Below are 12,925 nucleotides of genomic sequence, written 5' to 3'. Positions count from 1 at the left end.
TATCTTTTAATTCAAACCACTATTAACCATGCCCTGGTCAACAGTGTCTCAAGGATATATGCTCTTCACTCAGCAACGAAGTCTTGTATTTGACTACGCCACCAGTAAAAACAGAGCAAACCTCATTCTCCCACTGTGAAGAGATTAAAATGATGTGTACTTCATTCACCAGCTGCCTTGTTACTAAAGAGTAAAAATAATACTAGACACTAAAAAATGGCAGAATCAGATTATAATTCATTACAAAATTCACTGAACATACCAACTAACTCAACCAAGTACTTTCACATAGAAATGTTGATGAGATTGTAACAAGTTTCAGTAACGACTCACCTGGGATAGATTTGAATAAGGACCTGAAGGGGAAAAGCTCAGTGTTTATATTGCAAACTGTTAAGCCAAGCAGTTCCACCAGTGTGTTTTCTTTCCATGGAAAAAACCAAAACCCAGTATAAAGTCATAGCGAGGGGTAGATGAAAAAGACAACTAGAAAGACGGTTCTCAACTAGGATGAATTTACTTTACAATTTAATGTAATTATCTGTTATTTTAGCCATTTCATGAGGTTTGGAGGAAAGAATTCATTGTTTGTTTCCATCGCTGGCTTTCTTTTCCCCTTTTTTTAATCTCCTCAGAGGATAATTAGCTCACAGCTGGGTAAGTCAGGAACATACTTTCATCATCCTTTCAAACTGCCTGTTGCGAGCTTAGGCTTCTCAGAAGCACTACAGCATTATTTGATACTAATATATGCATTTGTTCCCTGAACACAGAATTAATAGGTACAAGGATAGATAAACTCTGTTCCCATTACAGAGCAATGTATTCGGTCAAAGGACAAGTATAAAAATAACAGTGAAAACATATGGAAAGCACCAAAGCACAAAACACCAGTCACTGAAGTCAAAGGCGAAAACCCCAAGGACCTACAAAGCCTCACTATGATGTAATTTCATTAACTTCTCACGAATGAAGCTATGTAAAAGGTAACTTACAGCTCAGTCACGTCTTTGGGAATTCCTTTGGGCAATATCCGCAGCCCTTTGTTGCTGCAGCGTACCACCGAGTCCACACAGGTACACTGGGAAGGGCAGGGAGGTGAAAGCAAGCAGCTGCTTTCTTCATTACCTGCAGCAGGAGAGAAATGGAGCATTGGGAAGGCAGCTTTACAGCCCAAAGTCATGCACTTTGGAGAGAACTGCTTACAAGGACCAAGGAGGAACATCCCTGAATCCAGGGTAGCCATCACAATAAAGCAGATCCAATGCTTTGGATCAAGCTGCCTTCATACACATTCTTCAGGCAACAGGAACAATGGTTCAAAACCAGAATAAATATATTTTCCAATGAATGTTTTTTTCTAAGGAATATCTACTTCTCTCTAGTTTTGCAAATTACAGTAAAATTAGTTATGTGAATCCCAAATCCTCCCCCAGCTCCAATTACTAGATGAAACGTAGAACTTGACCAGAACATTGCCCTTAAATTCATCTAGACAGAAGACATCTGCTATCTACCCTGCTTTAGGAGGATCTTTTTTAAATTCAGCTTTTTAGCTGTTTATTTTTCCCTTTTTAAAGTCAGCCTGGCACTTCATTTATCATCTGAATTGTAAAACCTCATTGTTTTTGACAAGGATAACCAGGCAAAGAACAAACTGAGCAGCATACTTCCAACTGCTGGTGATCCATCTGTGCACACATAAAAATATCTACTTTCTCCAAAAGTGGTTTCAAAGGTCCATAAACAGCAGATTAAATCTTGTAACAGAAGAACAATGGGCTTTCTGCAGAAGAAACCAACTCTTTGAAGTTAAGAACATTAAAGCATGCATTTTCCCTAAAAGCAACAGGCTTTGCAAAGCATAAGGCAAATGCATGCTACAGTGTCGTGATGTGTATGAAAGGAAACACTTAGTGGCACATTCTCTAGATGACAGTGAGAGGAACCACACAACTGTTGGTGAGTACAGGCAGCCTGAGCTGACCTGAACGGAGACACAGTACTGCAACCCACGAGCACACAGCCAGCTTGCTTTAACTTTAACTGCTGCAAGGACTAATTGAGACAGATCTGTTTCCTTCTTTGCTCTGCTGGAAGTGCCCATGAGCACTGAGATGATAGAATAAGACTGTAAGTCCTGATGCAAGATAACAAAATTACCCACCTATGTATGGGTAGGGAATCGTTTGTATTCAGAGGGATGGAGGAGCATAACCAGCCTACAGAAGAAAAGGGAAGACTTTCTTTTTTTCTCTTTTTCTTTCCAGCAGAGCTTAATGACTGGAAACTAAATTCAAAGTCTTTCATAAACCTGCAGGAAGAGCATGTTTCTTCAGCATATTCAATTTTCCCCTAAGCTCTGTGTGTTACACCCTGCCACCATCTACCTTCCATTCACCATGGCTGTCTGAGTGACTCTATGATAGAGAAAGCTCCCAGGTGTGAAATGTCATTCTGTGGGCTAGGATTGATTTATTTATTTCTCCCAAAGTAAGAGAAAATAATTCTTTACTGACTAAACTGCAGTCCTTTGAGCTCTGAGCCCAAGCTCCAGGGCCTGCTGCCAGATTGCACAACTGGGACAGGAATTCATTTCCACTCTAAGTAGGAACTTCTATCACCTTCATGGTCTCTGTGGAGCTATGACTAACTGCAGCTCCACCATATCTGGTCTTAACAGGCAATCACAGCCTACAAGTCAAGTTAGTCATGCAGTTATCAGTCAGTTTTTCTCCTTATTATTCTCTTTAAAATCTGCTTGATCAGAAGACAAAGAACTACCTGGAAAATGAAAGAAATGTCAGCATATTTTTTATTTTTTGTAAAATCTATATGGATTCAGCAAAGCATCCCTGAGCCATTTCAAATAATATCGTGGTTTAAGCCCAGCTGGTAACTCAGAACCACGCAGCTGCTCGCTCACTCCCCACCCTTTCTTCCCCTTGCTGCTCCCGGAGGGATGGGAAGGAGAATGGAAAGAATATAACTCCCATGGGTTGAGATAAGAACAGTCCAGTAACTCAGTTACAAGACAAACCCACTACTGCTACCACCAATGATAGTAACAATAAGGGAAATAACAAGGGGAGAGGATACAATTGCTCACCACCCGCCGACCGATACCCAGCCCGACCCGAGCAGCGATCTGGGCCTTCCGGGTAACTCCCCCCAGTTTCTATACTGGGCACGACGTGCTGTGGTATGGAATAGCCCTTTGGCCAGTTTGGGTCAGGTGTCCTGTCTCTGCTTCCTCCCGGCTTCCCCTCCTCCCTGGCAGAGCATGAGACTGAGAAAGTCCTTGGTTGGAGTAAACATTACTGAGCAACAACTAAAAACATCGGTGTTATCAGCGTTGTTCTCAGCTAAAGCCAAAAACATAGCACTGCACCAGCTACCAAGAAGGAGGAAAATGACGGCTACAGCTACACCCAGGACACTTTTATTTCCTTATATTCATACCTATTACTGGTGAAACTGAACAGTATCCAAAACCAGAAGACTTTCCAAGCAAGCACTGTTCCCACTGGCTTCACAGTTTTAACTAAGTGTATGAATAAGCAAGTGGGAGGAAGGGCCAGGATCACACCAGGATTACACAAAGGAGAGCATTTGTCTAGAATAAATTCATTCTTACATTTAGGTGTAGATAGCAGAAATTCAGAAGCTGGAAATCAAGAAGAAAAATGAACTCCTGGTAGGGAACAATGATCTCTTCAGCCCTAGATGGCTCTCTTCCTCACCAGTGCTCACAGGGGTGCCAACATGATCATAATTGCAAAGAATTGGCTTTTCTTACCATCGCAGGTGAAGTCCTGGACATCTACATCTTGGATTGGAATATCCTTTAAGAAAAAGGGTTTCAAGCAGCGTGGATTTCCACTGACAATTCTCTTCTTCCTCAACCATTTTCCCAGCCAGGCCAAATGGCAGTTACAATTAAAGGAGTTAGCCAGCAAATTACTGAAATGGAACAAAATATAATTGCATCAAACATGAACATACAGAAATACAGAAATAACTACAGAAAGATGATGGGTTCCAAATCCAAGCTCTTTCCTGCCATCTGTTTCTCTGAGATCCTCCTCTTTTCTACAGATCAAGGAAGTTCTATGCAGGCTTCAGACTAGGACTAGGGTTGTAATTAAAATATATGCATATATATATGTTTATAAACCAAAGTACACATTGCTACAACTATTATTTAGCGATATTGACACCACTATCAGGGCTGTATTTACAGTGGATTTCAACCCAAGCTACCACTCACATCCAAGTCTAAACTCACCTCACACATCGCACCCCCAAATGCATGATTTTCAACAGAAACACTTGGGGTAATGCCATGGAAAAGTTTAAAACTGAGCTACATGTACCACTCCCCATGTGGCTTAGCACACCAGTCCTTGCCCCACTGTGCTCATGCTTCCCACTCACCTGTATTACAGCCCATACAAACCAGTGCCAGTGGGAGCCACTGGCAACCTGAGTTTGGGTTTCCTATTGAAATAGTAAGGATAGCACTCTGTATGCACAAATATACATATAAAAAGCAGCACTGTCATCTTGGACCACTTCTTACAAAGCTTTTTAAGGTCAGTGTAGTGAAAAGAATCTGCTCTACCAGCTGATTCACTGCAATCTACTCTAACTGCAGCCTCGCTGCAACTGTGCTGTGCTGTGCAGTACCCAAAGCAACCATCTGACATCCTCTGTGAGAGGGATGGATTCTTAACTCCGCTTGGGTTAGCGGCGTTTAAAAAAGGAAAGCCCCATTCACCCTGTTTTAAGCCATGCAAAAGTAGATGTACAGCAAGTTTCTCAGTAGAGCACCTGTATCATAGATAGTATAGAAAAGATATTATTCATTTCTATTTCTTAATAGGCTGTGATCCTTTCGATGAGTGTGAGAGTTATTTTAAGCATCCATCTTTCTAAGCTAACTAGAAGTAGTGCTGACTGTCTTGGAAAAACACTTTCCTGTACTGAAATGCCTATCCTTAACCTGTGTGTAAGGGTTTTTGTCACTAAACTTCAGATGAAGGAAAGAGGCTGATATTCCTTGTAAAAAAACCAGAAGGCTGACTATATCATGTATACAGACAGGGAGAATCAATAGCCTTAGTCTGAGGTTGCCTCATTGGAGAAAAATGAGCAGTCAGAGCCCCATGTATGGTAAATGAAGTATCTAAACTAACACTGATGGAATTCTCACATCATATCTGAGTATGTCCAAGAGTTGTTATTTTGGTAGTACAGACAAAAGATGATAATGAAATTTCTATAAAGCACATCATATCTGAGTACGTCCGAGAGTTGTTATTTTGGTAGTACAGACAAAAGACGATAATGGAATTTCTCTAAAGCACATCATATCTTAAAGGCAAAAAAAATTAAGGCCTTAAAGAAACAGGCACTTCAAATGCAGGTGGAGTAGCCAAAGACCTTGTAAGTCTTCACTTGCAACATACTTTTACAAACTTAAACATGTAGGTTTTTAGCCAAGCAATTCCTTCAGAAAACAATGTTGTTGAAGACAAAAACATATGACACAGTTGAGGTGTGGCAGCAAGAAAACAAACCCAAAGCAGGTCTTAAATTCTGTAGGTTCTAGGCCAGCAGCACATACCCACAATATGATTTACAGCTGCTTTCTGCATTGTAAAAGAGTGTACTTCAATCACTGCACTAGCCTGGAGCTCTGGGTGTGTAATTACATGTGGATCAAGCACAGACTGTTGTACATTGCGTAGAAGGAGAACTGGGGGCAGGAGAAAACTCAGCATAATGTTCCATAATGAAAATACTCCACCTCCTTCATGCTGACTAGGGTTTGAAAGTAAGGCTAACTGGCAGTATAATGGTGAGAAATGAACAGGTTTCATTGGAGCTTTCAGGCAGAATGTGCAGAAAAGTCCTGAAAGGATTACTCTAATTCTAGTTACTTTCCTTCTGAATTGTTTTCCATTTTCTTTAATCCATAATGGGAACACATGCAGGATGCCTTGTATATTTTCCATACTGACACACTTTGGCATGAGCAGAGTGTTCAAACCAAATGTTCAAACCTCCAACGTTAAGTGAACCAATGCTTCAAAGGCCACTTGTTCCACTGATGGAACTGAGTGAGATCATATTCACACAACAACTTCTGTGACACAAATCCGTTAAAATGAACTAATCCACAATTGGAAACAAGCAGCAGGTGTTTGTGGAAAACCAGCAGCTCTGAATGTAAAGAACATTTTGCACATATAGAGAGCAACTTGCTGGGACACACCAAAACTCTCAAAAGCATTCAAATGGTAAATCAGAAAATGCTCCCATCTGAACAGTAATGATCCCTTTCTACAGACAAACGGCCACCAGTAACGATCCATAAAACCCTCACTTTCTTCTTGGCCAGCACAGGTTAACACATGACCTAAAATTTATTAAATCCTTGGATTAGAATTTGGATTATGCTTTTCTTAGGAACTAAGAAATCAGGTTTTACATATAAAAATAATAAATAGAGAAACAAATGTTCTGTTTTGAAATCCAAGAAACTCTGACAAATTTCTCTTGTCACGCATTACACACATCCTCCTGGTGCAGCTTTACACACTTTAGCAACACCTAGATTTTGTTCTTTGTCCAACTGCAGAATGATTTGTTGCTTTAAGATAGTATGAAGTTTAAACATGTCGCTGTGTACTTCCCATGGCAAGACTGATGCAACTTTTGGAAAAAATGTAAGATCAAGGCTCTCTATAACGGATCATGCGGGACAAGAGATTCCCTACTTGAAAAGCAACTGATAGGCCAATTACTTGCAAAAGCTTAATTTTGGAATCTGGCTATTCAAGTGGAGTTCTCAGGTCACACACAGTAATGTTGGGCAGACAAATTGTTATAAAAATTCATCATTAGCAATCAGAGTTCCTACATGTAAGGCAGTGATTTAACCACTCAAACAGAAGCAAAGCAATCAAGCTTTTAGCAAAGATGTTGTACTAACATTAAATTCACAAGTGTTTACTCAAGCACATAGACATATTTCTAAAATCATGGGGGAACAGAAGTCCTGAGGAATGAAATATGCATATCCAACTGCAAGTGTCTCTTAAAAACTGAAAGAAACCATATAATATTAATGATTTAAATAGATTCTAGTGACCTGTTAGACAAACATACTGAAACTCATCTGCATACTGTTGAAATTAGGTTGAAAACGTATCCTGGAATTTGGGTTACATTTATTCTAGAACAGTTTCATGTCATTCTGATGAACCAGTTCTCATTCTGGCTCCATGCAGCTATCAGAATAATAATTAATGGAAAACCAGTTCTGCTCGCAAATATGCCCACTTGAGTGTGTAAGGACTGAAAGACATGACTGAACTCTTTGTATGCAGAAGTGCAGGCACACTTGAAATTAGAATGCTACAGTAGCTAGTTTGACTAGTAACAAACAAAAACCTCCTATTTTTTTTACCAATAACTTACAAAATACATGTATTAACCATAACCATAACCATTCATCATGGCATTATTTCCAGAGCTGTTTGTGTTTTGATAATATGCATGAGGCTGAGCCACAAAGAGCAATAACAAAAGGAGCAACAGTTTTTAGTGCTGTAAATATGCCAAGATAAAAATGGAAATGATAAACTTTGTATGAATTTCTGGCTCACATTAATAGATGCAAAAATAAGTCATTACAATACCCGATTAACTCCCAAAGTGTGGGTTGAACAGGAAAAGCAGTCATACTATCTATCTTCAGTGATGGTGTCATCTAATACATCCACCTACAGTGGAGTACTGCTAGGAAATGAATACATCTGAATTTTGCATTTATATGTGAAATAGCACTATGGCCTTTAACCAATGCCTACAGAAGTGAAAAGCACCCCTTCTCCTGCCTGTAGATCAAGCACAGGGTGAAAATGTGCCAAAGAACAAACTTTTTCATCAAGACACAGCTAGGAACCTGCCATGACCAGCATGATTAGAAATCATTGCCAAAGCAAGGCATTCTAATTAACAGCAGCTCTAATTGCTGTTGTTAGAAATTGTAATAAACCTCATCCACAGTTGAAAATAGAAAAAAATGGGCTATCTTCTAACAAAACATGACAAACATGCTTCTGTGCAAACAAAGTAGGGACTTTACAGACTGATTCAGAGTCACAGCTATTAAGGATGCAAGCGCAGGAGCAGCAGGCAGGCACTGCCTCTAGCACAGGGAGAACAAGCTTTCAGCAAGCAGCACTTGCTTTGAACACTGACTTGAAAACAGTCAATAAAATGAATGTGGTTGTGTCTCTCTCTTTGACCATCAATTTCAAGGAGGCTTTTGGGACTACAGAAAGTAAATGGAAGAAAAGTTCTTTATGGTGCATGAAGCTAATGTCAAAATGAGAGCTGATTTGCTGGTGAAAAGTTATAACAACAGAACGAAAGTATAAGCAACAAAATAGCTGAGATTTAACACCACTTTTTTCCCCCCAAACATGATGGGGAATGCTTTAAAAACCTGAAATACAGTAGCACCAACAGTTTATTTTGACTGGACAATTAGGGTGTATTTTCAGGTCAGGCAACTTCCATTAACAGCAACATCAGGGGCCCCATTCACAGCTGGAAACAAAGGGCAGACTTTCATTCCATATTTATCAGTCTGCACTTTATTAAAATGGACACACTACAGAAAGCATGTAAACATATTTAAGAAGCAAGGGAAGTACTTCAAAGAAGGATGGAGGCTTATCAGACAGCTTAAGATGGGATTTTCAAATTCACATTCAGCAGGACTTGAGTATTTTGTCCTCTTAAGCTCTTCTGAAAGTCTAAGCATTAGCTGGTAGATTTCTTCTGATATTTAACTAATCTAATCGAAATCCAAGAAAGCTGCTCTTACAAAATCAGACTGTACTGAAACTAAAGCAGCTTCAGGGACCTAAAGTGTATGATAAGCTATGCACTTCTGAAACTGCAGAGCTTGTTTTACATGAACTTCTGCTGTGCATTGAATAAGCTACGACACAGCACAAGAGTCACCCTGCCCCAGCCTGGAGGCCTCCAAGTTTTTTAAGCCACTCCAGCTGAAGCAATTCTGATGTTTTTCAACTGTTTTCTTAAATCCCACCTTGAATCCTTCAAACCTGCAATTGCAGTAGGACGGGGTTTTCTTTCCCTAAATGAGGTTTTCTGTATATGAACAATAAGTAGTTTGATTTTGCAAAAGCACAGAATAACAGCATCATTCCACGTTCATACCGTAACAAGATAACTTACATTGTAGACAAAGAGACTAATGTGCTGAAGGCTCCGGGGGTGATAGTGCTGATGTGATTGTCATACAGAGAAAGAAGCCTCACTGAGCTCAGTCCAGCAAAGGTGTCATTGTTTATACAGCTGATAGAGTTGCTCCTCAGCATCCTGCAAGGATTAAAACAGGGAATTAGGAACTATGGGGGGTGATGGGATGGCGAGGATGGCGGTGTATGATTTCAGGATAAGAGGTCCTTTATCTAGGGCATCAATGAATGCTTTGGCAAGCACTGTGCTCTGTTTTTATTGATTGCTGAAGTACAACACAGCTATAGGAGGGCTACATTCATGTAAACATTGTCTCATGAATTTAAAATGCCCTTCTTCCACACAACATTAGAGGCTGATGATCCACATCTCAAAGTAGGATGCAATTAAAATTACGACTAGTGGCAACCTTGAAATAAAAACTAAAGTCTTCATTTAGTGAATACCTGAGAGTGAAGAGGTGTTTCAGAGGTCAGTTGAGAAAGACTGCCAGAAATGTGTGATAATCACAATACTGGCTGCATCCCATCTACTCCTGTTGTGGATGCTTTTTGTAATCCACACTGCGTAAGTATGGAAGGAAACAGCATCCTCAGCAGAAATCAAGGAATAGCTTAGGAAAGAATTCCAGACCTAACACAAGCTTTGAAATGTCATTATACTCATTAATTGACAAGATAGAAAGCAGTAACCATCCTATAAAATGGTCTTTGTTTAATGTTTGCATCAGATGAATCAATGCTGTGTTTTGGATGATACATCTCTCTGAGTTGTTATGGTAACAATGAACTAGACGATAAAACCCAATTAATCTGAAAGGCTGTAGTATCTTTTTTCACTCTACAGCAAAAAAGGCTCATGTGTGTTTGCTACACTCCATGCCAATCAACATCTGGGGCTGTAAACATCATTACACTGGTGTGATATTTCTACTTAGGTGAAAAATTACCCAGTAATTAAAGCATACTACCAAAAATCCACAAAATATATGCAGCTCATGCTGCTGTTCCAGTGAATTGATCCTGGTTAATTCCCTGGTATCAAATTCATGCAGTGAACAACGAAAATTCAGGCTCCCTTAGAAGTCTGGATTTAAATCTCAGATTGGTATCTGCCAGATGGGCACTCAGATGCTACATCAATAGATACTTGAAAAATACCAAAGAGAGATTAGATATGGCTGGGAAGAAATTCACAGTGTAATCACAAACATTCAGTGTTTAAGACCTGAACATAACACTGCTTTTGATTTACTGTTCTCTAGGTACATTTACCATCACAGGCTCCACAGTCTCAACAGTTCTGGTCTTGCAACTGGGGTGAAACTGTGCCAGAAAAGCATCGAAGGGCTCAGACCCACACCCCTTACATATGGAGTACTAAGCTGCCTGAAAGCCTGGTCAAGACCACAAGCTCTAAAATGAAAGGGATAGTAAATAGGAGAAGTAAGGCCTTAGCAACAGTAGGAAACATCTCAATTCTGTATGTAAAGTATCAGACAGTAGTACTGCAAGATGGGACGACTGAATTTGGATGCCAATCTTGCACAGTGCTTTATTACATGTCAGGAAACAGTCTTTTAAAAACTGGACCACGACCCTGTCCACTGGGGCCTCTTTATAAAAGATCACAATCTTAATGCTCAAAGAAAGTCAATTAATGCATAGAAATATATATTCCTCAAGCCAAAACCTTTGGTTTTGAATCACGGTTCACAGCACACTGTGTGCCCTTCCTGAAGGAAAACTTATACTTACAGATCCTCATATCGTGCTGTGTATATTTAGACTGCTGTATGGGATGGGGGGAAATGTAGGTCAGGTCAGCAGGATAGCTTGAATGTTAAGCATCTTTTTATTAAAAAATGCTGAATTTTGTTTAGGAGCACTGCCACAGGCTGCTTTACAGTATAAAAATTAATTTAGTATCTATGGGCGCTATTTTCAAATCCCTTACTAAAGTGCATATGTTAAATTAAAGAACAGATGGCTGTAACCACAGAAAAAAAGTGTTACAGGAACAGCAAATGAAAAGTTCCCTATTCATCATTACAGGCCAAAGTCCTTGAAGGGAAGCTTTCTTTTTACACTTGAGTAGGGATTGAAGTAATCATGCCATGATATTCTGTAACATAAGTATTTGTTGCTAATGAATAAATCACAGATTTTAAATTGCATTTGATTCCTAGAGTCTATTTACTGACAGCATCCACCTAGTCAAGTGCTTTTTTCCCACAGCAGGGAAGACTATGCAAGAGATGTATTTTTTATGTACACAGCATAAATACTGTCTGGCACAAGCCTTTGCTGCCACCAGAAGCCTAGTCTCTGACTGCTTCTCAGGATGGTGGATGGGGTGGATTAAACATCATCTTGAAATCTTGTTTATGATTCCTCTTCCAATGTAACTTTTAACATGAAGATAAATTAGTGTTAGGAACTATGAGTTTATGTGTGTTAGTTCTCAGAAATAAATCAGAGCAGTTGTCTAAGGACAAAAGTAATACAAACTGATTTCTTATGCATCTGGGCTCTGTGTCTCCTTCACACTCTCCCCAACCACAACCACATGAATAGTATACCCACACCATTTTTATGGTACATGGTATGGGCAAGAAAGAGCATGCTGTGGCTAGTCCAAAGCCATACCTGTGCTTGTGGGCTACTACACTTGGTGCAGAGTGAGTGGCCAGCTACCTTCTGCCAGCAGGACCTGTAATGGTTTGGTTATGCCTGCCCTGAAGTCGTTTAGCTCTACCTGTTTGGGTGGCAGTAATAACTTCAGTCTTTCTTTTACCTACTGATTTCTTATAGTTTGTAGGATATTAAAAATCTTTTAGGCTCCTAAAAGAGCCTAGTCTGGGGTTTGGTTTAAGCAGACCAATAGTTCCAATTTGGGTGGAGGCTGAGTGGAAGGATGGCTTAAGAGATTGCAAATGTGTTCCTACATGCTTTGTTTCCATATGAAAAAACAAAATAATAGAAGTTTTAAATGATTAAAGGTGCCCCCATTTGACCATGAATTTCACCATCATGTTACTTTTGAAATTTTTGAAAATCTGCTTTTTTACAGAAATAGCAGATAAACCTCAAGCCTACCCAGGGCTAGAAATATATCAAAGACTTCATGACAGTGATGCAAGACCCTGCCTTGGAGCTTGCTGTCAAGAGACAGATATTTTAGCAGGCATTGCTGAACTTGAGCACTCCCACTCAACTTAGAGGAACTGAGAAAGCCAGGTCTTTGCACTTACAATGTCTTTAGCCCTGTGAGGCCTCGAAACATCCGTCCATGCACTGACTCCAGTTGATTCTCTGTCAGAATCAGCTCCTGTACTCCTGAAGCTCCGTCAAATGTGCCTTCTCGGATCTCCTTGATCTTGTTGTTGCTTAGATTTCTGGAAGGACACAGCCAGTCACAATAAGAAAGTTATTAGTGTTCTACTCCAAACATATGTCACCACACAGGAAGGAGGAAGACAGGAAGAATATGTGCCTTTTAGTAGTTACCTAGAGACATTCTTTCAGCAAGAGGAGCATACAGAAGCTCAAAAGTGTACCTACTGTACTTACACATAGTTTGCCTTCACTCTTCAAGACCACAGTTACATCAGATATAT

The 12,925-nt window shown here is 39.9% G+C and overlaps 1 protein-coding gene across 2 annotated transcripts in view; it reads right to left on the bottom strand.

Annotated features, from left to right (window-relative positions):
- SLIT3 (slit guidance ligand 3) overlaps window positions 1-12,925 on the bottom strand; it is a 518,327-nt gene that overhangs the window by 105,924 nt on the left and 399,478 nt on the right. For both annotated transcript variants that reach the window (XM_030504413.2, XM_030504412.1), the window contains 4 exons: window positions 12,560-12,703; window positions 9,283-9,426; window positions 3,800-3,963; window positions 996-1,128 (listed from right to left, as the gene is read on the bottom strand). In XM_030504413.2, the coding sequence (XP_030360273.1) occupies window positions 996-1,128; window positions 3,800-3,963; window positions 9,283-9,426; window positions 12,560-12,703 (585 nt within the window). The remainder of the gene's footprint in view (window positions 1-995; window positions 1,129-3,799; window positions 3,964-9,282; window positions 9,427-12,559; window positions 12,704-12,925) is intronic.

The sequence above is a fragment of the Strigops habroptila genome, chromosome 12, assembly GCF_004027225.2.
Source record: "Strigops habroptila isolate Jane chromosome 12, bStrHab1.2.pri, whole genome shotgun sequence".
Lineage (NCBI taxonomy): Eukaryota > Metazoa > Chordata > Aves > Psittaciformes > Psittacidae > Strigops > Strigops habroptila.
Note: the sequence above shows the minus strand (reverse complement) of the source record. Positions and strands in the feature narration are given on the sequence as shown.